At 37.7% G+C, this 24,392-nt stretch overlaps 2 protein-coding genes across 3 annotated transcripts in view; one reads left to right on the forward strand and one right to left on the reverse strand.

Annotated features, from left to right (window-relative positions):
- Nucleotides 1-1,178: 1,178 nt before the first annotated feature.
- Nucleotides 1,179-9,874, forward strand: eif1ad (eukaryotic translation initiation factor 1A domain containing). 2 transcript variants are annotated; one of them, XM_039769076.1, is made up of 6 exons: nt 1,179-1,351; nt 2,848-3,003; nt 4,470-4,578; nt 5,453-5,561; nt 7,991-8,038; nt 9,365-9,872. In XM_039769076.1, the coding sequence occupies exons 2-6, from the start codon at nt 2,917-2,919 to the stop codon at nt 9,558-9,560; spliced, it is 549 nt and encodes a 182-aa protein (XP_039625010.1). In that variant the 5' UTR covers nt 1,179-1,351; nt 2,848-2,916; the 3' UTR covers nt 9,561-9,872. The 2 variants fall into 2 exon arrangements, with proteins under 2 accessions (XP_039625010.1, XP_039625011.1); XM_039769077.1 differs by lacking the exon at nt 1,179-1,351 and adding an exon at nt 1,406-1,471 and having other exon boundaries at nt 9,365-9,874.
- Nucleotides 9,875-12,072: 2,198 nt separating this feature from the next.
- Nucleotides 12,073-24,392, reverse strand: part of sart1 (spliceosome associated factor 1, recruiter of U4/U6.U5 tri-snRNP) — a 28,887-nt gene continuing 16,567 nt past the window's right edge. Inside the window, exons 13-20 of the mRNA XM_039769078.1 lie at nt 23,920-24,078; nt 23,444-23,554; nt 23,275-23,362; nt 22,219-22,309; nt 17,820-17,955; nt 14,984-15,073; nt 12,811-12,932; nt 12,073-12,688 (exon numbers count right to left, since the gene is read on the reverse strand). Of these exons, the coding sequence (XP_039625012.1) occupies nt 12,670-12,688; nt 12,811-12,932; nt 14,984-15,073; nt 17,820-17,955; nt 22,219-22,309; nt 23,275-23,362; nt 23,444-23,554; nt 23,920-24,078 (816 nt within the window). The 3' untranslated portion in view covers nt 12,073-12,669. The remainder of the gene's footprint in view (nt 12,689-12,810; nt 12,933-14,983; nt 15,074-17,819; nt 17,956-22,218; nt 22,310-23,274; nt 23,363-23,443; nt 23,555-23,919; nt 24,079-24,392) is intronic.

A 24,392-nucleotide genomic window follows, 5' to 3' on the forward strand; every position in this document is an offset into this window, starting at 1 on the left:
TCTGACTGCAGTATCAAGGCAGTCAGCCTATTCAGAGACGAGGATTGAAAATCTATGAGACTTTTTAAAGCAGTTTTAATTGCACAAAGCTTGAAAATATTACGAATCTTAACAATTTTTTTCCATTGTGCAATTAAAACCTATTGAAATATATATAAGAAAGAAAAAAAGCGAAATGAATTTAAGTATATTTATTTAAGTATCTAGTTTATCATTCATTAGCTTGTTTTACTTTGATTTTCCTTGTGATAAGAGTCATTTACATATATTCAAATATCATATAGTGAACATGGCCATAATTTTTATATGCTTTTTCTTATATTTGCTAAAACTTTTTATACATATTTTATATAAATTATTTAGAAATAATTACCGCCTTTTCTGATAATTCTTTGTGTTATTTGTTATTAATGAATGGTTTGCAACGGTGTTGCTTTAGATATGAATCAAGACAGTTCGGGTTAAATATATTCTTGTATCATTCTTGTTACACTTCTGTTACTTAATTAAAAAGAAAACTTCCCATTCTTATTCCACTGGAATTATTTTATAGCTACTTAGCTCCTGATACAGCCACATTAACCCTTATGCCTACACAAGAAGGGGTGTTTCAGGATTAGTGTTGATGAAGTGTGGTGACGGAAATTCCCAAATATCTGACCCATGTTCTCCAACAAGTGGAGTTTTTATTTACCTGTTCTCCCTGGCTATCTGACCATAGTTTGTAATTAAACATAACATTAAGATTTTCTAGGATTATAAATAAATGGTTTTTTTTAAGAGTTTAATTTATTTTTTTAAATATGTCTAGCTATTATTATTGTTAAGCACATAGGGCTTCTTTTATGAATGAGAATGTGCTCTATAAATAAATGTGTGCCTGTAGATTTGAATCAATCTGTTTTTTTGCTTCCACAATTCTTATTTAAACATTTAAATTATGAAAACTCTGCATTACATTACGTTTTTCTTTTTTGGTTTACTATTTTTTGAGTTATTTACGGGAAAGTGTACAAACTCTGCATTACATTAAAACGTTTTTCTTTTTTGTTTTACTTTGTTAAAGAAGAAATCCAGTTTTTGGAGTGGTGAGCTAAGAAATGCAGCTGCAGGAAGACGATGATTACCTCGCTTAACAGGACTTTTACTTTGATACAGTTCTTTCATTGCAGGAAGTGCTTATTATTATTTTTTTTGCAGGTTTCACACAGCACGCTTCATTTTTCTCGTTGCGTTGGTAGCGGTTGTGTGTATACGTTCGATCTTCTTTCACTTATTTTATTCACGGAAGGACTTTATTCGTCTTACTGGGCATATTTACAGAAGTACATGTGTTGCGACGTAAAACCTGGTAAAGATACATTTTTTAGTAAATGTAGTTACTTTCTAGAATATTCCGGAAGAGCAGATCGGACGTATAATATGAAAACGTGTCTAGCTGCGGTTTTCTAGTCTAACGACGTAACCAAAAGCAAGTAAAATTAAGTTACCTCTTTAAACTGTGCCGACAAGTCGCAGAGATTATTGCAGGGGTTGTTCTTGCATTGCGACATCTGAAAAGGCGAATGAAAACAGTTAATTGGCTATTTTATTAGAATATAGTTACTATACTACTTAAATACGAATCTGATGGTAATTTAATATATGATTTATTGGAATTTAGAAGAAAAGAAATCCCGATTGTTTCTTTGGTTAAACGTTTTTGTGACCAGTAGTGGCAGTCCTTAGCTAAGGGATTACTGTTAAAGTTTCAGTTTTGGTTTTAACTACTGTATTCTGGATTGGATTAAGCAGGGTTATGAAAAAGTTATTTTACTAAAAGCATTTAATAACGGTTTTGGCGTCGCGGAGGTTCTTTGCCACATCCTAGTAACAAAGAGAATCCTAAAGTGTTCAGATTGATAATCGACCCCAGCCTCGTGAATTGGATTGGGTGCCGGAACTGAGAGAGGTGGTGAAGTTTGAGTGATTTACTGTAGCTGGTTACACCCAAAGGAGCAGATACATTTACATCTGGAAGCCTGTGATTTGTGGTCTCTTTTTACCTATATGGTCCTGGGTGTGTGGATTATGGGTTTGCCAGTGGATAGTTTTGGTGCCGTATTTTCTGAACATGCGACCAGAACTGGATTGGATTTCAGTTATTTGTCTTCCAAGCAGTAAAAACAGCGGTACATTGGTTAGAGCTTAATGCCTCAGAGATAGTCTGGAGTTTAAATTCCATGTGCAGCCGTTGCATATGAAGAGTTTACATGATCTTCCTGTGTATGGACAGATATTGGTACTGGATTTTCTTTCACATCCGCAAAGTCAGCCAATATAGGTTAACTGATGACTCAAATTCGCCCAGTATGGAGAGATGTGTGAATGGCCCTGCAGTAGACTGGAATAGTTTTTGCTGTGCTGCTTGGATAGTCAGGGACCCCCACAACACTGAAATATACTAAGTGGTTAGGAGATTTTAGTTATATAATATAATTGTAATCACAAATTTTACTCATTACCTTATCTTAATTTAAGTCACATTATGAATTATTTTAAGTAACGTAGGTGGGAACATTAAGAAAGGATAAAGACTGGAAAGAAAGAAATTGTGTGTTTGATATTTTTCATGCATATGTGGGTGGCCAGGGGTATATCTATGTGACAATAGTTACTGTTATGAAGCATGCTTTATTCTGAATGCGAGTTGTTCTGTAAATGTTTGTACAAACAAAGGCTCTGTCAAGGCAGTATAAACAAAAAGTACAGTCTAACTAATAATGATCATATTCTCCAAACATATTAAGTAAGCATCTGGAAAAATGATACTGTTATTTAAATATTTATTTATTTTCATATTTCAAGGTTTTGTACTAAAGCTGATCGTAGACACTCAAAAACCTTTATTCCATTGAAGACAACAACGCAAGTACAATGTCACAGGCCACCAAAAGAAAGCATGTTGTGAAGGAGGTCATGGGTGATTATGTTATTCCTACACAGCAGCAACAGATTGTAAGGGTGAGAAGCAAATTTATTGTTTTTAAAGTGAGTTTGACTTGTATATTTTTAGTTGGGATATACAGTGTGGGAAATAAGTATTTGATCCCCTGCTGAATTTGTAAGTTTTGCTCACTTACAAAGAAGTGAACAGTCTCTAATTTTTATGATAGTTTCCTTTTAATGGAGAGAGACCGAATATCAACCAAAAATCCAGAAAAAAATATTGCATAAAACTTATGAATTGATTTTCATGTCATTGAGAGAAATAAGTATTTTGATCCCCTACAACCCATCCAGAATTCTGGCTCCCATAGGTTGGACATGTGCCCATGTAGCCCACAGATTACAATCATTCGATCAATTACAGACACTACTGATCTCAACTCGTTATGTGTACAAAGCACACCAGTCCACAGTTTCTTCCATTCCAAACTCTCCTCCACCATGGGCAAGACCAAAGAGCTGTCAAAGAACGTCAGGGACAAGAGTGTAGACCTGCGCAAGGCTGGAATGGGCTACAAGTCCATCAGCAAGAAGCTTGGTGAGAAAATGACAAGTGTTGGTGCAATTATTTGGAAATGGAAGAAATATAAAATGACCATTAATCACCCTCAGTCTTAAGCTCCATGCCTCACAGGGTGAGGATGTTCATGAGAAAGGAGAGGGATCAGCCCAAAACTACACGGGAGGAGCTTGTTAATGATCTGAAGTTGGGACCACAGTTGCCAAGATCATCATTGGTAACGCACTATGCCATAATGGATTGACATCTTGTAGCACCTGCAAGATCCCCCTGCTCAAGATTTATTTATTAAGATGTATTTTTTTTCCCCAGGCAGAGGTTTTGTGGTTATAAAAATTGTGTTTTTCCAACGCAATGTAGGAAAGAAACCTTTTGACACTTGATTGGTTGCAGTTACATTTCCTGGTAATGAACATCCATTTTTACATTATACATAGTGTAAATGTGTGGATCTTGCACTTTGCCATTACCTGCTGTACTAAATCGTATCTGCTATCTACTGCTAAAAACTGGTTGAGCTGTCCAGCAGTTGTCCACTTTCTGAAGCAAAAAAGCAGCTTGCTTTTAAGCAGATGCTGCTTGACAGGCAGCGTAATTCACATTAAGAGGAAGTTTAATTCCAGAGGTGTATAAGTGATTTTCTGTGCATTACGTTTTATTAACTACCTCATGAACACTACTTGCTTTTCTTGCATTTTTGTCTTTCTTTGACCACATATTGCACATGCTGTATGTTCTTGCTGTGACATTTGCTTGGTAGTTTTAATCTCCTGCTAAACTGAAACGAGCTGTATGTGGGCAATACAATTCCTGCTTGAAGCCACATAACTTTAGACAAAAAACATGTAATATCTTGAAGAATCTTGAGTCTAAGATATGCAAGGTCTTTTATGTCATGTATAATTACTTAAGCTTTTGTTCATAGTTATGTATATCCTTCCTTGTATTGATTTTTTTTTAGGTATTGGGCACACCTGGTAATAATCTTCATGAAGTTGAAACTGCAAAGGGGGAGCGTTTTTTGGTGAGCATGCCAACAAAGTTCCGAAAAAACATTTGGATCAAGAGAGGTAATATCAAAAATTGAGTCCACGTGCTTGTTTATTTAAACAAAAGACTTGGGGGAAGGTCACAGAGGCATGGTCGGATAATGGCACTTTAGGCCAGATTTTGTGGGAATCTTCATGGGGTAGAATGAGACAGGAATACGTCCTTCCTATAGCTGTTTGTTTTGGTTCATTCAGCCACGGTTACTGTTTTTTTTTTTTTTTAATTTGTTTTTTAAGATGACATGTTAAGTAACATGTATTTTAATGTATGTTAGAATCTCATTCTGTAGCTAATGTCTCCTATTCTAGAGCAGTGGATTGTTGAGGGGGCAATTCACATTTTTTTGGATTGAGTTTCAGCACTTTACAATGCTTTTACAGACATTTTATCTGTTGCAGGTTTATTATCTGTCTTTTCCTTCTTTGGTGTTATTTCTGTGTGTTTGGGCCCTCTTATGATGCTCCAAACCATAGTAGGTTTAGTTTTGTGCTTGCTATGTCTGGAGCTTTGTCAGTACAGTACACTATTTACACTTCTTTGGGTTTATTTTTTGTTCTGGTTTTATTAGTATTTTTATAGCTCGCTCGCTCTTTCTGTGCATAGTACACCCACAGTTTTGTTCTAGACATTACAGACAAACAATGTATTTGTTTTAGCTGACTGTCTGTACTGTTCAATTAAAGCCATGGATTTCACATCATTTTGACTTCTGCAAGGCCATCATTTTTTAATCATTATATCTGTGAGAGTGAAACATTACATTCATTATTCATGTGTCTGTATTGTACAGATATGAAGTCTGTGTGGCACAAAGTAGCTACATTATTAATTTTTTTCTTTCTCCTATGGAACAAGATAATTCAATAAAATTATGTTTTAATAAAATTATTTTAGGTGATTTCCTCATTGTGGATCCAATTGAGGAGGGAGATAAAGTAAAGGCAGAAATAAGCTTTATTTTGTATAAAGACCACATCCGTCACTTGATAAAAGAGGGAGCTTGGTAAGTAATATGTTGATTGCCATTTACTTGAAGACCAGAAACTTTGGAATGTTGTAAAGTAATAAGGAATCTTAAATATGTGCTTGGTGGTTAGAATATGTTGAGTAGCACCTTCTAAATGTTTTTGTAGCACTTAATTGGTACAAATACGTTACTTTCTATTGCTTAATCAGGTGTAACATAAACTAGGCAATGAATATGAATAATTGATCAATTGACTCCCTGGTGTTTACTGCATTTGTTAGGTGCTAATTTGAAAAGAGTAGGGTGTAGGTAGTGTTTTTATTTTTTGTTGTTGTTTTAAATATTCACTTGCCAAAGAGGCAGTTAATGTTTTAAATGGTGGTGGTTTGATACCTGCCACATGTTTTTTGGCATAATTGTGGTTATTAATGAACTACAAGTATTGGTTACTAAAGATATTTTGTCTTCATCTAACCTGAAGAACTAAAGTTGATCATTCGTACTGATATTCTTAAGACCCCCTTAAAAGACCTTATAGTACAACTGGAAGTAGTATATATTGAATTTCTTTTATATATGTTTCTTGGTTTCTTGTGTCCATACATATAGTCCTTTGGAGGTCTCAAACAATGATCTTCTGTTGCAAGCATAAACAGAGGATTACTGAGCAAACTATTTACTCCTCAGTGTTGATCTTTGTCCTTGACAGACACGGAGTGTTTCAGTTGCTTGCAGTTTTTTTAAACTGCAGCATTTACCTTTTATATAAAATTAGCCATGTGACCTGTCAAAGTTAGGTAATAGAATATGCTTCAGAAACATTTGCTATTTCTTGCCCCATGTGTACCTTCAGTGCCTTTCTTTGGTATCCCTTTGTGTCTGAGCCTCTCTTGATCAGCGTCATTCTCTCAAACACATTCTCATAAAGTCTGCTTCACAGATTCTGTCATTTCTAGGTGCCTTGCTTGCCACTCGTCTGCGTTTATACTTTGAAGGCTACTCAGGGTGTACCTCCTACACCTTTAATCCTTTCTGTGTGTCTCATTCTCACACTCACACTTCCTCTTGCATCACCAAAGCCAAACTGTCCAGTCAGATTGCTTGTTAGGGACTGGAAACACAAACAGACCTTAGTGTTTTATTATACAATACAGGGGTCTCCAACTCCAGTCTAGGAGCACTACTGTGGCTGCAGATTTTCATTCTAGCCTTGCTACTAATTAATTATTTTACCTTAATTTTAATTTACTTACTATTTAAGACCCAGGACCCTTAATTGTTTCTTTTTGTTCTTGGCAGCCAAACAATAATCAGATACAAAATAAGCCAGCACATGATTAGCATCCTGTGTCCATCTTACAGTATCTGAAAATGTAGAAACATTAAAGTTTCAGCAATGTTAGTGCGCTCAGATCCACAAAACATTTTGATGATGTTCTTAGAAAAAAGAAAATCAGATTTTGCACAGTCTGCTGGTGGCAGAATGAGAGCAGCAATAAACTCTGGAACTAAATTATGGATTTAATTAACAAGAATCGGCCTCTAATTAAGAAAGTGGTTGGAGTGAAATTTGTCAGACTTAGCTGGACATGTGATGGCTCACTTCACTTCACTCCTGTTTGGGCAGTTCAGAGGACTGAGTCTTAAAGAACAAAGTAGTTAAAATGAAGGCAAAGGAAGTAATTTAGCAGCAAAATAGGTCGCTAATTAAGGAAACAAAAACCTGCGGCCACAGTAGCACTCTAGGACTGGAGTTGTTTATTTGGTTTATGGCATTTAATGTAGCGAATTCTTTATAATTGTGGATTTCTTGTTTTAATACCAATTTCTTGTGAGAATTTCATGTAAATAGCCTCAATGGAAATATTTTTACTGAAAAAAAATGTTGATGTGTTCCTCCACTGTATAGTGCTTTGTAGTGGCATGCATGAATAAAAGCTCTTTTTTAGCAATTAAACTATAGCTGAATAGTAACTGGTTGAATATAAGCTTCGCAGGACAGTAATTTAATGAGTTTATAAGAAAGAAGACAAGGCAAGAAATTCTTAGAATACAAAGAGAAACTTGCCATAATTCAATAGTATATGTTATTGAACCATTAAAATATTTTATTGATATTCTGTCACTTAGAATGAGAAATTACACTGGCATGCAATTCATGTGACTTATCTGTTATATATATAAATAATGAATTAATATGATCAGCAAGCGCCACATGGTCCATTCCATGGGCCTGATGCTTTTGAGCAGTCAGATTTATTGTCCTAAAACTGGTTTTATATTTTTATAGGTTACCCTTGTTTAATGAATTAGTGACACTGGCATTCAGTTTCATTTTGTGAGCATACATTTGGTTATATTCCATAGTGTTTGTGTCACCACGCTCCACCTTTTTTCAAGATACTTATTTTATGGCTAGCCTTAAGTAGTTACATTTAATACCAATTTTACTTCATTCCACTCAGGCCTGAAGGATTTTCAGAGAATTTGCAGAATGGATCCTCTCAAAATGGGTAAATATTTTTAATTTTGATTATCATTTTCAGATTTTATTTGACACTTGTAAACCATGGGTCATGGTAATTTTTCTGAGAGGCACTTGTGGAGGCTGCTATACTGCAGTTTGAACAGCACAAAAACTGTAATAACAGTATACATATGAATTAACACTTTAAGTAGCTGAATACAAAATGTTTAGCCAAGAATGTTTATTGGGAACATATCTGTTATGTCTGTGGAAGACTGGTGCCCTATCCAGATGTTGTTCCTGCCTAGTACCCATTGCTTGCTGGGATAGGCTCCAGCTCCCCCCGGAGAAGAGGGCTTAGAAGGTGTGTTACAGAAATAAAGGTCTGCATATGTGAGGACTAGAAACTATTATGCATAATTTAATCACTGCTGCCAGTGCTCAAAGGGTTAATAGCAAACATGTCACCAACCAATCACAGAAACAGCATGGTAGGAGACCCCTTTTTTATTTTTATAAATCTGATTGATTAATTAATTAATATCAGTTGCCTAGTCATCTGTAGGTGCCTTACACAGATATCATAGACCCTACAGAATAAATCATTTTAACAAATGCATACTGGAAAAGATAAATGGCAGAAATCCCGTTTCTTGTGCTCTCTAGCACTCTTAGCATTTACTGTGTCTTTGCCTTTTCTGCTTCTTGCACTCTTGATGTTGCACCCAAGATGAACTTTGTTGATTATGCACAGTTGCAACCATCTCTGTCTATGGAGACATTTAATAAATGGAACAGCCGTGGTCTCCCATTATGCAGCTGAAGATGGGGAGCTGATCCTGGAACGTGCAAGAGTTCTTTTGGCAGTGCTTGTAAATGGCAGGTCTCATAAAGACTTTCTTTGTGAATATCATTGTGAAACTAAAAATTAAACCAAACACTTAAATGTGGACATTTGGTGTAGGAGTATTTGTAGCAATCCAGACATAATGCATTCTCCAGGTACCAAAGGAACCCTCATTGCTTGTACATTTCCACATATTCCTTACCACAAAAATGAGGCTCGGTGCTGTGATTTTTATGCATATAGTGTTATACAAAAAAAAAAAAAAAAGTATCCTCGTTGTAATCAATGATATCAACATTTAACAAAAAAACCTGTAGAGTGTAGCAATCTTTGAAGTAGGTATAGCGTACGTCATTTAGACTGGTATTTGGTATTGAAGCGAGTTCTTTACATGCATTAGTCCCATTGCTTACTGAGCTGAGGTTCTAGTGCAAAATTCTGGCAACACTTTATAACATCTGGTTGTGTGCACAGCTAGAGGTACACGACTGGCACGCTGATGTTGTTTGTTTTCTGATTATAAAGACATAAACAAGCAGATAACACCAGAACAAGTTCTGAAGATGATGTCCAGACTGATGATACAGAGTCCGAGCCGGATGACAGTGACCTTTTTGTTAACACAAACCGAATCAATTATGAGTACTCTGACAGTGAAGAAGACTCAAATGAAGAGGATACCGAAGATGAGGAAGAAAGGCAAGAAGAGGAGGCAAAATAAGTAAATTATATAGATTAGGTCCTGCAATATGATTGTGGGTATTGGAGCCGCTCATTTTACTTTGCTTATCCAGGACTCGCAAGAACTTCATGCTTGCCCAAGATTTAGTGATGATGTCCATTATATTATCATTGAAACCACTCACAAATAATCCTTTCTGTATGCACATTATTTCAGTTTTATCTCAATCTGATGGCCAGATAACTGTCTTGTTAATTTCTCGAAGAGAAAAGTGTATATTCTGTATATAAATATATTTCAAAGTAAATGTACTTTCTGTCTGTAACAGACAAAATGTTAATGAATTAAAGTATACTTTATAATAAAAATGCATTTTTTTAGTATTTCAAACAATTATTTTTGTTGCAGGTTATTTTCTGAAATCACTCTGTTGGCCATATTTACCACACCATTTCTCCCTCTTGTGGGTTATTTAGAGTTGATAGAAATAAAACTGGCACCAGAAAGAAAATCCAATAAAGCACTTCAATGAGGATGTTACCACTCTGTAGGGATAAAGGATTCCAAAGTATGATGCCCATGATTTGAGAATGTGTACAAAATGGCGTTATGCAGCACAGAAACAATCAAACCTGTAGGCTACACTTCCATACTACTGCAGAATCCTCAGAGCCTAACGCAGTGTTTGGGACCTTCCTCGTCAGAATTGGCAAAACACAAAATTTGTTGTTTCAAGAAAAGAATCTTAATGATCCCTCTCTGACCAGGTGGCATGTGGACACATTATTAAACTTTTATTTGTATGTATATTGTTTAAAAAATGTTTTGTAAGCGATCAAAAATATTTTAACACCACTGTATGGAATGTCAGTGCCCCACTTTGTCTTTATTAGTATTTCATACTTATGGGAAGTAGAACATAGTGTGGCATCTTTTACTTTTTAATCTCCAATATCTAGAGTTCAAAGTTGATTCACTCCCTACCACCAAAACACTATTTCCTAGTGTTTTAGTTAAAAAGCTGAAATTTGGCAGGATGGAACATCTATGACACTCCAGGATCTACCAAGAAAGGACATTCCAATATATCAATATTTAGGGGTAAAAACTCCCAACAATAGAAATACTAAATACTGATTTGATTGTAATTTGGTAATGTTGAAACAAGAAAACTAGCAAACATGCATTTGTCAAATTTGTATTCATCAGTGGGGCGGCACGGTGGCGCAGTGGTAGCGCTGCTGCCTTGCAGTTAGGAGACCTGGGTTCGCTTCCTGGGTCCTCCCTGCGTGGAGTTTGCATGTTCTCCCCGTGTCTGCATGGGTTTCCTCCCACAATGCAGGTTAGGTGGATTGGCGATTCTAAATTGGCCCTAGTGTGTGCTTGGTGTGTTTGTGTGTGTCCTGCGGTGGGTTGGCACCCTGCCCAGAATTGGTTCCTGCCTTGTGCCCTGTGTTGGCTGGGATTGGCTCCAGCAGACCCCCGTGACCCTGTGTTCGGATTCAGCGGGTTAGGAAATGGATGGATGGATGGATGGTATTCATCAGTATTAATGTTATGTTAAGGTACATGAGCTATACTAATGGGGGGCTTTATGCAAACAAGCAATTGATGGGCCACGCCAATAGCACCACTAACCAGTAGGATGGATGGACAACTGAAGATGGGGCTGCCAACCTCCAGCTCCTGGTCTTGGTACTGAAAGCTACAAGGGGGGAAATGACACACATCACCCACTCTTAAATCAGAGCACTTCAATACCTCAAGACCCCAGCATCAGTCTGACATTGTGACCCTCGACTTTGTAATGTGGAAGCCCCAGAAATCATGTCATGATTCTTAAAGCCTGATGGCAACACAAATTAGAGGATCTACAAGTCTCTGACCAACATCTTCATACTTCTATCATATCACCTTTGTCCATATAGTGGATCTCTTTTCGCTGTTCTGTTATTAACCCGAGTAATAATTTCCATTTGTTAGCACTAATGCAATCTTTACTATCAGTTTTTTGAGACTTTTGAATTTTAGTACTTTCATAATCTCTAACCTGCTCTGCCTGTGTATCGTATCAACGTTTTTGAATCTCTTTACAACGTTCTATTTTGTCTTATTTCCACGCTTGGACCTGTTAGGTTTTCAGTTCATCTGCTGGCACAAAGTCTCATCTCATGGGACATGAAATTATCTCTCTGAAAAAGTCTTGTCCCGTCCCAAGATTTTTTTTGTATAATAGAGAGATTTATTTATTGGGACAAAGCTATGCACTGCACTATTTGCACTTTCTGTACGATTTGGGAGTGTCAGCTGCTTTCCATAACCCATTCCTATCTTGCACCCTGTACTCTAGGAGAGGCTCTGGTCACCGAGACCCTGACTTGGATTCAGAAATACAAAGAATAGATTGTGAGATGCAACATGAAGGTCTTTGAAATGTGAAAAAAACAAGAATATACCAACACTACTGACCAGAAATCAAAGCCAGGATTCTGAGAGGCACGAGTAGGCCAAGTGCTTTAAGAGGTTATAAGAAAAACGCTACAATTCTCAATTATAATGACCTTAATTTATTTCACTCTACAGCTGTACAAAATACATTAAAATGTAATAATTTTAGCCAGGAATGAAAGCAGAACCTTGTTACTGTCACACAACACCATCACAGAGTTTAGTTTTATGTGGGTTTAACTCCAGAGAAACTCCGGTTTTACGTCAATCCAACACAAAGCTGTCCACACGCAAACTTACAGGATTCCTGGACATCTGTAGCCGTCTTGCGTAACATTCACCATCAGCTACACATCAACCTGCCTACCTGCGGCGCCTTCACGAGCCTTACTTGTGTGTGTTCTGCTCTCCAAAGCAGCTAAGAAAACAAAGCACTGCCACCCCCCATTGAAAAGGGTACTTTAAGTGGAACTGTTCCAAGAATGGCCCCTCAAAAACATAACAAAGCAAAACTATTTAACACTTAAAGTAGATCGTTGGTGGGTATATTATTTACTCCAACATCTATACAGTGGAAATTGCTTTAATTTTTATTTACAGTCTTGCTTTCAAAATTTTGGAGAAATCCAACAAATTGTCAAGATAGCAGGCAAAGTAGGGCAATATGCCTTCCGAAGCCCTTAACGTCACAAGTTCAAACTCACTTTGTAATTGTATTCCTATTGGGTGGGGGGAAAAAAAAAGAAAGAAAAATGTAACGTTAGAGCTCTCCAAATAAAACCAATCAAATAAAAGCAAAGCGTTCACTTATTTGTGGTCTTTACAAGAAAAACACACTTACGCATTCATACTCTTGCCGCTGCCACTGAGGACAATGTAGGGAGTCTTCTGGGATTTCTGCTTCTCCTGCAGAAGTGCAACCGTACCCAGCGGAGTATCACTAGAGCTCATCTTCTTCAGCAGCTGCATGCAAATAATCAAAAGCCATTACAGTTTAGATGAGCACTGGCAACGACAGCATGAGCAACCAACGGCAAAAAAGACAAAAATAGTTTTTGATTAACATTATGGCAAAGGATTAAGAAACAAATGGAGTGAAAGCCAACAACCTCCATGCTCTTTTTTTCCTTCAAGAGGATTAATCATATTTTTGAAGAGTTTAAAGCAGTGGTTCTCAATCTGTGGGGCGGGGGGTACAAAATAACAAAAAGGGGGGCACAAACGTGAAAACAAGAATCAAAAATATGAAAAATATCTATTGAAATCTAAACAAATTAACTTAAACTACATTCTGATACTAGAAAAATAAGAGTTAGATAAATGTCGATAAAAGTTAAGTAGGTATAATAAAATGTGCATCTATGATATATATTAATTAAAAAAGAACAAATTAGTATTAGTGGGCTCCTTTCAAAAAAACGTTTTGGGGAGCGATTAAAACTGTTATGAAAACTCGGGTCGCAAATACTTAAAAGGTTGGTTTAAATCAACAATCTGGAGAATTCTTTTCAGTAGCATATCCTGTATGATGTCTTGAACTTGATTGCCATGCAAAACAGTTGCTAGGGATTTCTCTTGGGTGTTCCATCCATACATAGAAGTACAGCGACATCTTTGTTAATTTGGGAATACTTTTACAGCAATGGAGGGGAGGCCGTTATTTCTAAGATTGATGTCTGTACAAAGACAGTCTGGTCAGGGCTTAAATTTACAAGACGTGCGTATGGGCACCATTACAAGGTGACAGTCCAAAGACATGCAGGTTAGGTGCACTGGCGATCCTAAATTGTCCCTAGTGTGTGCCCTGCGGTGGGCTGGCATCCTGCCCGGGGTTTGCTTCCTGCCTTGTGCCCTGTGTTGGCTGGGATTGGGCTCCAACAGACCCCGCGTGACCCTGTAGTTAGGATATAGCAGGTTGAATAATGCATGGATGGACGGTAAGCATCAAAGTGATAACACGTGGAAATGTTTTTTCTCCAAAATAAATATCAAGAATTCAACAGTAAAGTTATATGGGACAGGCATTTGTGCTTGAATACACCCAACATGTTTGTTACGTTTGTGGCGATTCTCCTTTCATGTCAAGTTCTAGTTGTGAAAACCTACTAGTGTTTGCACATTCAATCCATCCATTATTATGGTTATTACTTCCAGTGGAGGCCAATCTTAATGCTTCACCACACCAAGACATTTTGGGCCACACGATGCTTCCAACTTTGTGGAGGCCCTTTTCTATTCCAGCATGACTGTGCTCCAGTGCACAAAGCAAGGTCCATAAAGACACGTTTCGAGGAGTTTGGTGGGGAAGAACTTGATGGGCCTGTACAGAGCCCTGACCTCAACCCCATCCAACACCTTTGGGATGAACTGGAACGGAGATTGCGAGCTCAGCCTCCTTGTCCAACACCGGTGTCTGATCACACAAATGCTCTACAGAATGAATGGACGTAAATTCCCACAGAAACACTTCCAAATTTTGAGGAAAGCCTTCCAAGAAGAGCTGAGGCTGTTATAGCTGCAAAGGGGAGTCTGACTCCATGTTACAGTCTATGTATTTTAAAGTCCCTGTTGGTGCAACGGTCTGGTGTCCCAATACTTTTGACCATACAGTGTATGGTGGCCATAACACAAACCTTGTGCGAATCTAACTGCCCATATCTAACTATTTATGTGATCTGAACCATGAAATGGGTCAGGCTGCCTTTAATCTCTAAGTGATCCTCATGAATGAGCAACTGAATATTTTATATCACAATTGCAGCAGAAATGATTATATTTAGTCCTGGCAATAAAGTAAAGCCATTATAAATACAAAGGCAAAAGCTGAAATTTTCAAGGCCACGGAAGTATGCATTAATATAAAGTTAAAATGTGATCCGTTTAAATTGGGCGATAAGGAAAAAGGCAGGCACTGTGCTACATCAAAAAAATAAATTGAAAGGTGGATGGGTCCATTCACCAAAGGGGGACAAATCGAAAAGCAATATAGTATGGATGACGACGTCAGAACTCACCGCCTCTTCTTCTAGCTTCTTCATTCTCCTTTCTGTCTTCATTTTACCTGATCCTTTACCATGGAATCTGTGTGAAAGCTGCCGGAATGCCTGGAAAGCAGAACGTTAATGTAGAACGTTACATTTGTTGTGCAGTTATCATGCCAATGCCAACTTCTAAGAGTGAGCATTGCTAAAACTCTGCAGATCCGTCAGGTTTTTCTAGCAAATGCGTTTCATTTTCACAACTGGTAGCAAAAAAATTAAATAATTTTAATATATGTACTGTTGAAGAGTTTTTAATATAAATGTACACTATTTATTTATAATCATAAATTAAAAAAATGCAGTACTAAAAAACACAAAAATAAATACATGCAAATAGAGTTGCATTCAAGCCTTCATAATATAACAAAGCAATGAGAACAAATGTGTAGTAAATATATAATCCAGTTTACGCAGGCCAGGATAAAGTACAATATAAGAAATTCAATACATACGTCCATGAACTGTCTGTCTGTCCGTCTGTCTGTCTCTGGTGATTAAGTGAGACGAGAGCTACGGACACTCTTCACAAGCAAGGCTTTAAGGCCAACACACGTACCAGCCACCTCTGGGGGGTCCTTCAGCACCTACTCTGCCTTTCCCCAAGTTGGCAGAAGGTTCCCCAGCTGTGGAAAACATCCTATGTGGTCCCAATACCAACAAAAGTACTTCAGACCTGGTGGTCTTACATCATATGTGAAGAAGACCCTTGAGAGTCTGGTCCCTGGTTTCAGAACACAATGACCCTCTACAGCAGGCCTACTCAAATGGTGGCCCACAGGTCACACGCGGCCCAGAAGCAACCTCTGAGTGGCCCAGCCTGTGGTCTTGTCAGGGCTCCAGACTGCAACTAAAATGGTCTCAAATGCAACCAAAAATAGGCTTTGGCGATTACCATTTCTACTTAGTTCACCAGTTGTGAATGAAACCATTGAGACTTTAAACTAATTATACTTTTAACAGATGCAAAAGGTGATTTTTTTTTTATATTATTAAGCAGATGTGTCGGTATGGGCTCCCCTTGCAGATCTCTGAGCCGCATAAAGGCTGGTTTATATCCACCACAGCAAAATTGAAGTCAGACTTGAAGACGCACAAAGGAAAATATTTCTATGTACACGGCGCTGTTGATAGGATAGCCGTATATTTCAAATGGTGAATTTCAATGAGAGGTTGGTTACGCTTGTGCCAGAATAATGAACAAAGGGCTGAATACGACACAACTGGTCTTTAAAACAAAAGGTGCGCATGCAAAACATCTGAAATTCATCTGCCCATCATATAGGTCCCCTGTGCCCGGTGGAATTTAGTTGTCCCTTCTGATTTGGCACAGCACACTATACACACACCACCAGAAGGAGAGAGCAGATTGTACTTCCCGAGGATGCTCAGGTCTTTTGATGTATGCAGCAAGCTGCTGGAAATATTCTAGCCATCCATAACAGCCAGATGACTGTTCTACACTGGGGATCAAAAAACGCAGGATGCCTAAACAAACTTATTAGGAAAGCTTGGTCCATCACAGGGCTAACCCTGGACACAATGGAAGCTGTTGTGGAATGGTAGTAAAAATGGATGCCATCATAAAAAATCCTATCCATCTCCTCCAGTTTTCCTCACCTGGAGCAATTTTAGTCGCAGTCTCACTCCTTCCTGTATGGTGTGCCAAGAAGTGCCTTGGAGATCTTATTCTGCCCGCTGCTACCAGGTAACTCAATGGTTCCTCCCTACATCCCCAATCTTAATTCTTACTCTCTTTATGTTCATTTACTAATTTCTTCACAAAGTACATTTATGTATCCATCTACTGGTTGTATTATTTCTCTTGTGAAGTCTGGATCATGTTTTTGCTGCTATATGCATCTACATTTCCCCTTGGAATTAATGTTTATCTAATCTAATGTAGTCTAGTGAACTGGATTTTTAGGATTTATATTATGCATTTATTCTGGTCCATAACCTTCTCTTGGTCCAGCAGTGTTTTCTTTAGTTTAATCTTCTCTCTCTAGCTGGTAGTTGCTATTAAAATCCCTTTAACTATGTCTGTTTCATAATGATGCTTTAAATTACAATGAAGTGTTTGCATTACATCTGTAAATAATAAACTACTAAAAATAAAAGATCAGTGAGCTGGACTAATCAAATAATTTTCAGGAATCATTCAGGATAAGTGATGTAGGACAAGGCTATTTTTATTCATACAGAGATAATATTGCAGTATAAGTACAGACCAAGGTTACAAAGTGAAATCTAAAAGTGGTGCCCAGCTTTTCGGTCACTTTGGTTTTTCTTCTGTATTATTAAGCTTTCCCCAACAGCATTTTTTTCCCCATCGCAAATCTGTTTCTCCGAGTATACATACAGGCCAGCTGCAGTTGCCATTTCTGACATCTCACTTTTCCACCTGGCTTTGTTCGTATGAATTTCCAATCTGCGATTTAGGAGGATGCTGTTGATTTGATACGTGAACTACTTAAAAAGCAATTAAGAACTTCTGTAATTTTCTTCATAAAAATAGAAGGATTATATAGAAATATACCATGTGTGTATTGCAGTGATCCAAATACGGTGCAACCACTGACACACTTCTTTATTATCTATTTTAGATTATTAAATGAGGTGACAGGTCAACAGCTAACCATAACTCAGCTAATTAGATTTTTCCCACTTAATGGGCATTAATGTGAAATTCCCACTGGGGACCTCTCATTTCCCATCTGTCCTATAAGCACGTGAACATTGGATTAATTCTGGGCACTACTCTTGACTGGACAATACAAAATGAGGTACAAACTGCAGCTCTCACACTCACCTCTTTTGGGGTCAGTTTGCGTCCTGTATCATCGACATACTCGATCTTTACATCCGGTTTATAGCTCTCCTTCTCTTTGAATTCCTGAGTGAAGCCACGGTACTCTTCACGACGACTATACTTATCATCAAATGCCCTACAGAGAACCAGTGTTAAAATTATTCTTTTGTCAAAGACACAAAATATGGTGGCAGGTAGCTCAAATAAAGCATTTTCTGTTTTGTTTGTGAAGTCTACAGTATGGAGCGCACCCACTGGAAATCAGCAGAATTCGTTGCTTACTTGAACTTTACAGAAAGTCACGAAGACACAGCTGAGGCACAAACATTACTAAAAAAAGGGAAAATGATAGCATGGGCATAGAAAATATGTCAGGGTTCAAAAGACATATTCCTGTTCCCAAAACTTCTACCAACATTACATTTTCCACAAGAAAAAAAAAAAAAAAAAAATCACACATCAGTTTTTACTGCAAATTCACTGCCATTTGAATGGATTACCTGCTCAATCTGTAAAGTGGACCGTGAATGGCCTTGGTGGAAATTCGTCAAAGGGTTTGTTGGAAAGTATTCAAGTCTCCTTATCTGACAAAATGTCCAATTAACAGACACTTTCCAGACTTGTAAACTTAAAAAAGAAACGAGACATACTTGTACACATCATTGTCCACATGCTACTCTTATATTTTATGGCTTTACATGCCTTCTGTACACCTTTACGCACACACATGCAAAGCTAGGAATTTTTCATCAACTATGCTATTCTAGTTCTTGATCTGGGAAATTTCAGGGTCTAGCTTTTCAGAATACTCCATGTCTTTTGTTCAGGAAAACATACGACTAGCAACAAAGCTTAGTCATTATGTGTTTTGCTATCATGCAGAAAAGACCATTCACACTTAAAACTTGCTTTTTGAAAATCATCAAAAATGGCAATTGATAATAAATAGGCCTTGGTGTGACCAGCTCACCTGAGGGGGTGGGTTGGAGAACACAAATATATCAAAGTCTGTTCATGACAAATTAATTTCTGTCTGTCTTAGTTGGAAAAACAACTTTTGACAGTTTAAAAGATCAAAATACAGTTTTATGACAAACTTTTAGCCATTAATATTAAGGGTGCAACGATACATGTATTGATATTGAACCGTTCGATACAGTGCTTTCAGTTCGGTACGCATATGTATTGAACGATACAAAATTATATATTAATTTTTTCAGCTTTTCTTCTGACTATGCCGTCTGTGTTGAGAGCTCAGTGGATCTGCGTTCGACTACTCCGCCTAGGCTGCATTGTCGAGCGCAGATCCACTGAGCGCCGCCCACATGCATTCACTCAAGCTAGCGAGACAGAAGTTAAGCTTGATGCAGCATGGCAACTGCCTCAACGCCACCCGAAGTTGAACCTCCTCCACTGTCATTGAAATCTGGCGTTTGGAACTATTTTGGCTTTCATGTGAAGTATGACCCTGATGGTAAGCGTGTTGTGGACAAAACTACAACAGTATGTCGGATGTGCCACGCAATGCTTAATTACATCGGTGGGAACACAACAAATATGACTGCGCATTTACGCCGACATCACCCTAGTGCAAAGACAAGTGGAAGCAGACAAAAACAACAACAAGCACGCATGCTACAAACTTTACCCGAGTCATTTAGACAGCCGTTAGCACATGATTCTAAGAGGGCAAAAGAAATTGACAGGGCAATTGCAACTTTTATTGCTGTCGACATGCGACCCTTTTCTGTTGTAGAAAACACCGGGTTTCAGGAAATGCTGAGAGTACTTGAGCCCCGTTACAGTATTCCTTCACAAACTTATTTCACCGATACCGCAGTTCCTGCTTTGTACAAGGAGACAAAAGCTAAATTAGAGACTGCAGTGTCAGCAGCACCCGCTGTTGCTCTGACCTCAGACGGCTGGACGTCAAGAGCTACACAGAGCTACTGGACTGTCACCGCACATTACATTGATCCGGAATGGCAGATGAAAAACTGTGTTTTGCAGACACGCCTGGTCGAAAGTCACACCACTGACGACTTAGCCAAAGGTCTGTCAGAAGCTGTGGAAGATTGGAAGTTAGTGCGACCAAATGTGACAATACCTGTAACTACTGACAATGCTAAGAACATAGTTAATGCTGTCACAGCTGCTGGGCTGGGGCCACAAATCGGATGTTTTGCGCATACTATTAATATAGCTGCTCAGAAAGGAATGGCAGTGCAGAAGGTTTCCCATCTCCTGGCAAAGATGAGAAGAATTGTCTCCTTCTTTCACAGAAGCACAACAGGATGCAATGTGTTTAAGAAAAAACAGCAATTGCTGCAGCTTAGTGAAAAAAAACTCATTCAAGATGTTCCAACTAGGTGGAACTCCTCTCATGATATGATGGAAAGATACCTTGAACAGCAAGCTGCGGTGTATGCTGCTATGGCCGACAACACTGTGAAGAAGAGTATGAAGAACATTCAGAATCTAACTCAGGAAGAACATGCACTGGCTGAAAATCTCATTACACTCATGAAAACCCTAAAAACTGTGACAGTCATGATGTGTGAAGCATCATCTCCAACGGCATCCATGATCCTGCCACTTAAAATGAACATCCTGAACTCTATGGCACAGTCTGATGATGACAGCCCAGCAGTGAGAGATGTAAAAAAAAACATCAGGGAGGACCTGGAGCAGAGATACGCTGATCCTGCCCTTCAGAATTACCTACACAAGTGCACAGCTTTAGATCCTCGATTCAAGTCCCTGCGACACTTGGATGATGTCACTCAGCTGAGAGTCTATAGAGCACTCACCACAGAGCTTGTCCTGAGCATTGAACAAGTAGGGTTTTTTTTCATTTTTCAAATTTTATTTTGCTACTGCTTGATTTACTGTTAACGGTTTGGTTGTTTATATTTTCTCAGGACCAAGCCGCAGGCACCACAGAAACTGCGACCTCCGCAGAGACTCAAACAGCAAACTCTTCAGATTCACCATCAGCATCTCCACCAGAGAAAAAGTCAGCCATAAAGGAGTTGTTTGGAGAACTGTTCATGGCACAGGAGCCAAGGACCAGGTCTGCAGCCGAAGTGGCAGAGGAGGAAATTAACTTGTACAGGTTAGCAGACTGCATTCCCACAGATGATAACCCACTGAGATGGTGGAAGAAACATCAGAGCTTGTACCCTCATCTTTCCAAGTTGGCACAGTGTTACTTGGTTGTACCTGGAACCTCTGTCCCAAGTGAGAGGGTGTTTTCCACAGCAGGTGACATTGTCACAGCAAGCAGATCTGTACTGTCAGCAGAACATGTGGACATCCTAATTTTTCTGAAGAAGAACATGGAAATTGAGTAAACTATGTTTTGGTTTGTATTTAAGTGGACCTTTTATTTAAGTTGTTTATGTTGTATATGCAGCTAAGTGCTAGCACTCCAGAAGATGTGTTAGGGAGGTCCATTAAAGAGTGGTTCATTTTATGGGTACCTGATTTGTTTAATATGCTGCTGAGACTATACCCCAGAAGAAGGGTATAGAATAGCTTTTATTTTTATTTATTTTTTATTCTTTACATGGTGGTTTTTTGGTTTTACATGGTGCTAAGTATGCACAACAGAAAATATGTGAAGTATAGCTTTACCAGATTTAAGTTTTCATGTGTTTTCTGTACACCATAGAACAATGGTTCTAAAATTGTTTTCATGTCAGGGATTGGGTGTGTTTGTTTTATATTCTACCAAGTATAGAAAATACAGTCAGGGATCCCCAAATAATGCAGAACTGTATGTGGTTGATACCTTATTTTTAGAACATTTCAAATGTTTCAAAATATATTTAGGAAGGCATTTCTGTGCAATACATATTTTTATTTAAGTTGTTTTTGTTGTATATGCAGCTAAGTGCTAGCACTCCAGAAGATGAGTGTGAGGGGAGGTCCATCAGAGAGTGGTTCATTTTATGGGGACATGATATGTTCAATATGCTCCTGAGAATATACCCCAGAAGAAGGGTATAGCATAGCTTTTATTTTGGAAAGGGACCTTTCTCTGTAATAAACTCGTTTCCAAACTCTTTTATTTTTTATTATTTTGTTTTTTCAGCAACATTTAATTTAAAAACTGTATTTTTGAGTTAAAAGAAATATATATAATTTTAATAAATTACAAATTAAAAAAGGCATGAAAATTTTTTTGTATCGAAAAAATATCAAACTCTGACACCAAAGTACCGAACCGAACCATAAATTTTGTGTATCGTTGCACCCCTAATTAATATTCAAAACCGCTTTAAAAAAATGCATTTTTAGTTTAGAGAATAACTACATAATGGGGTAAACGGTAGAAGACAGCAAACACTTTTAATTCATGATAAATAAAACAGAATAACTGAGTCTCTACACTTACATTTTATCCTCAATGCAATACAGTGCATTTGGCAGAGCTCCCTTAGGTGCTTTCACTCGAGCCACTTTCTGCATTTGGGTATCCAAAAGACCTGTGAAACAATAATTCTGCACATTAGTTTCAACAAATACAGTATCAACATACTCAGCTAATATCTAAAATAAAAACACAAAACCACCATGAATGACATTTGGCAAAATTACAAGCAAAAGCTCATTGTTTTAAGCATTCAGATTAGATTTGCTAGTGAAGGTCAACCATTTTCTTGTAAAAAGAAAAAACTTTTCTTCACGTTTTCATATTCCTTTTGTGCTGAGTATTTTTCTTTTTTTCTCCTTGTATGAACATAGTACATCCTACCCTCCTCCATACACAGCTACCCGTAAGATATCACCCATAAATGTTCTTCAAAGATTCAAAAAATCTCTTGAAAATCTCTGAAAAGTTGCCCAACATGGTTACAGAAAAGGATAGGCTTTGGATGACACATGAAGCAGCATTAACGTGAAGGACGAACAGCAAAATGTAAAGATAATCACATAGAAAACTGTCATGGGAAGCAAACAAGACAGACCAAGGTTAATGCTAGAAGCCATGACCAAGAGGAGAGTCATGTGTCTAGGAGAAATGTTAGGTGTAACTATGTTCAGTGCCTAGGTAGGGGAGATGGAGGCTCAATCATGCTGTAATATGAAGAATTGCCTGCACATATCAAGATATACATTTTCTTAGAAGTGTGTGAATCCAGTGTTTGCTTAATGTGTAACATCCAAGTGCATGGCAACTTGGACCCAGCAAAGAAGGTGTCTTGGAAAAAGAAGGGAAGAAATAGGAGGTGATGTAGGCAGAATGACCAGGTGATTGACACAACTGCAAGTACAAGACCAACACAGAGGCAAATAGAAATTGGTGGATAAGAAAAGCAGCATAGACCTCACAAATTAAAATTACTCAACTTTTCTGGGTTGGGAAGTAGGATTTTTTAAGGACAGCTGAATAAAAGGACTCAGATGATCGTAAAATGACTAAAACAGAACATCAAAAAAGCACTCCCACCTTTGTTTTTGCACAATAACAGGGCAGCCGCAAGTCCAGAGTTCACAATGGGTTCCTCGTCCAGAATTGTTGTGGATGCAGTGGAAAACTTAAAAAGAAAAGTGGAATACATAAGCCATTTACATTGGACTATTTTCTGAACAGAAAGAAATAAATAATTACTATTTACATCTGGCTGCTTCTGCTCTTCATCCAGGTTGACCATACTCCATCCAATATTTTCATCCATGTCCTCATCAGAGCCACCACCTTGAGACTTATCATCATCTCGTTCAAAATCCTGAAAGATTCCAGTAGTAAAAAATGTGCATATATTTATTCAAGATATTAAAAAATTAAAGAACAACATGAACTTAACTGTGATGAATCCAACAGTTGATGAAACGATGAATAATTTGGAAAATAAAAATTATATACAGTATTTATAACAAAGATGCTATTTTAAAAATGAGTCAAAAGACAGAGAAGAAAAATTGTCATTTTTTGGTCACATGGCATCCTAATTTTTGCTATAAGGCAATCAATAATGCTATGAAATGGATTCAGAGACACAGACACAGATGCATCTTCTCTTGTACTCACTCAAGCTAAATAATTTAAAAATTACTAAAATGCAGGCCTAATGTAAATTCAAAAAAGGTTTACCATAAGATCTTCCTGATCTTCCCTATTCCCAGACAGGCCATATGTTGGTATGTCTCCAAGTGCACGGCAGAATTCAGATGTTGCATTGAACACAATGTTATTCTTTTTCTCTAGGTCTTGAGAGGTGCTTGACTCAAATTGTTTTACAACTGTGACAACCTGATGAAAATTGATAAAAAAAAAAGGTTTACACCAATTACTTAATGAATCAGTAATTACAATAATAGCTACTAATATAAAATAATTAATATAAAATGAGAAAGCAGAAATAGGCAAATATTCAAATCTAAAATTTATTTGTTCATTTGATTGTGCTCACTGGGACATCCAAGCACTTTTGATATTTTTTGAACCCTTTCCCAAATTATACATTTATATCACTTTGTCTCTTACTTATGTTGCAAGTGCTTTTAATCTTCACTTTCACAGATGGTTAACAGCGTGACTAACACAGTAATCCCTCGCTATATCGC

Source organism: Polypterus senegalus, chromosome 11 (assembly GCF_016835505.1).
Source record: "Polypterus senegalus isolate Bchr_013 chromosome 11, ASM1683550v1, whole genome shotgun sequence".
NCBI classification, from domain to species: domain Eukaryota; kingdom Metazoa; phylum Chordata; class Cladistia; order Polypteriformes; family Polypteridae; genus Polypterus; species Polypterus senegalus.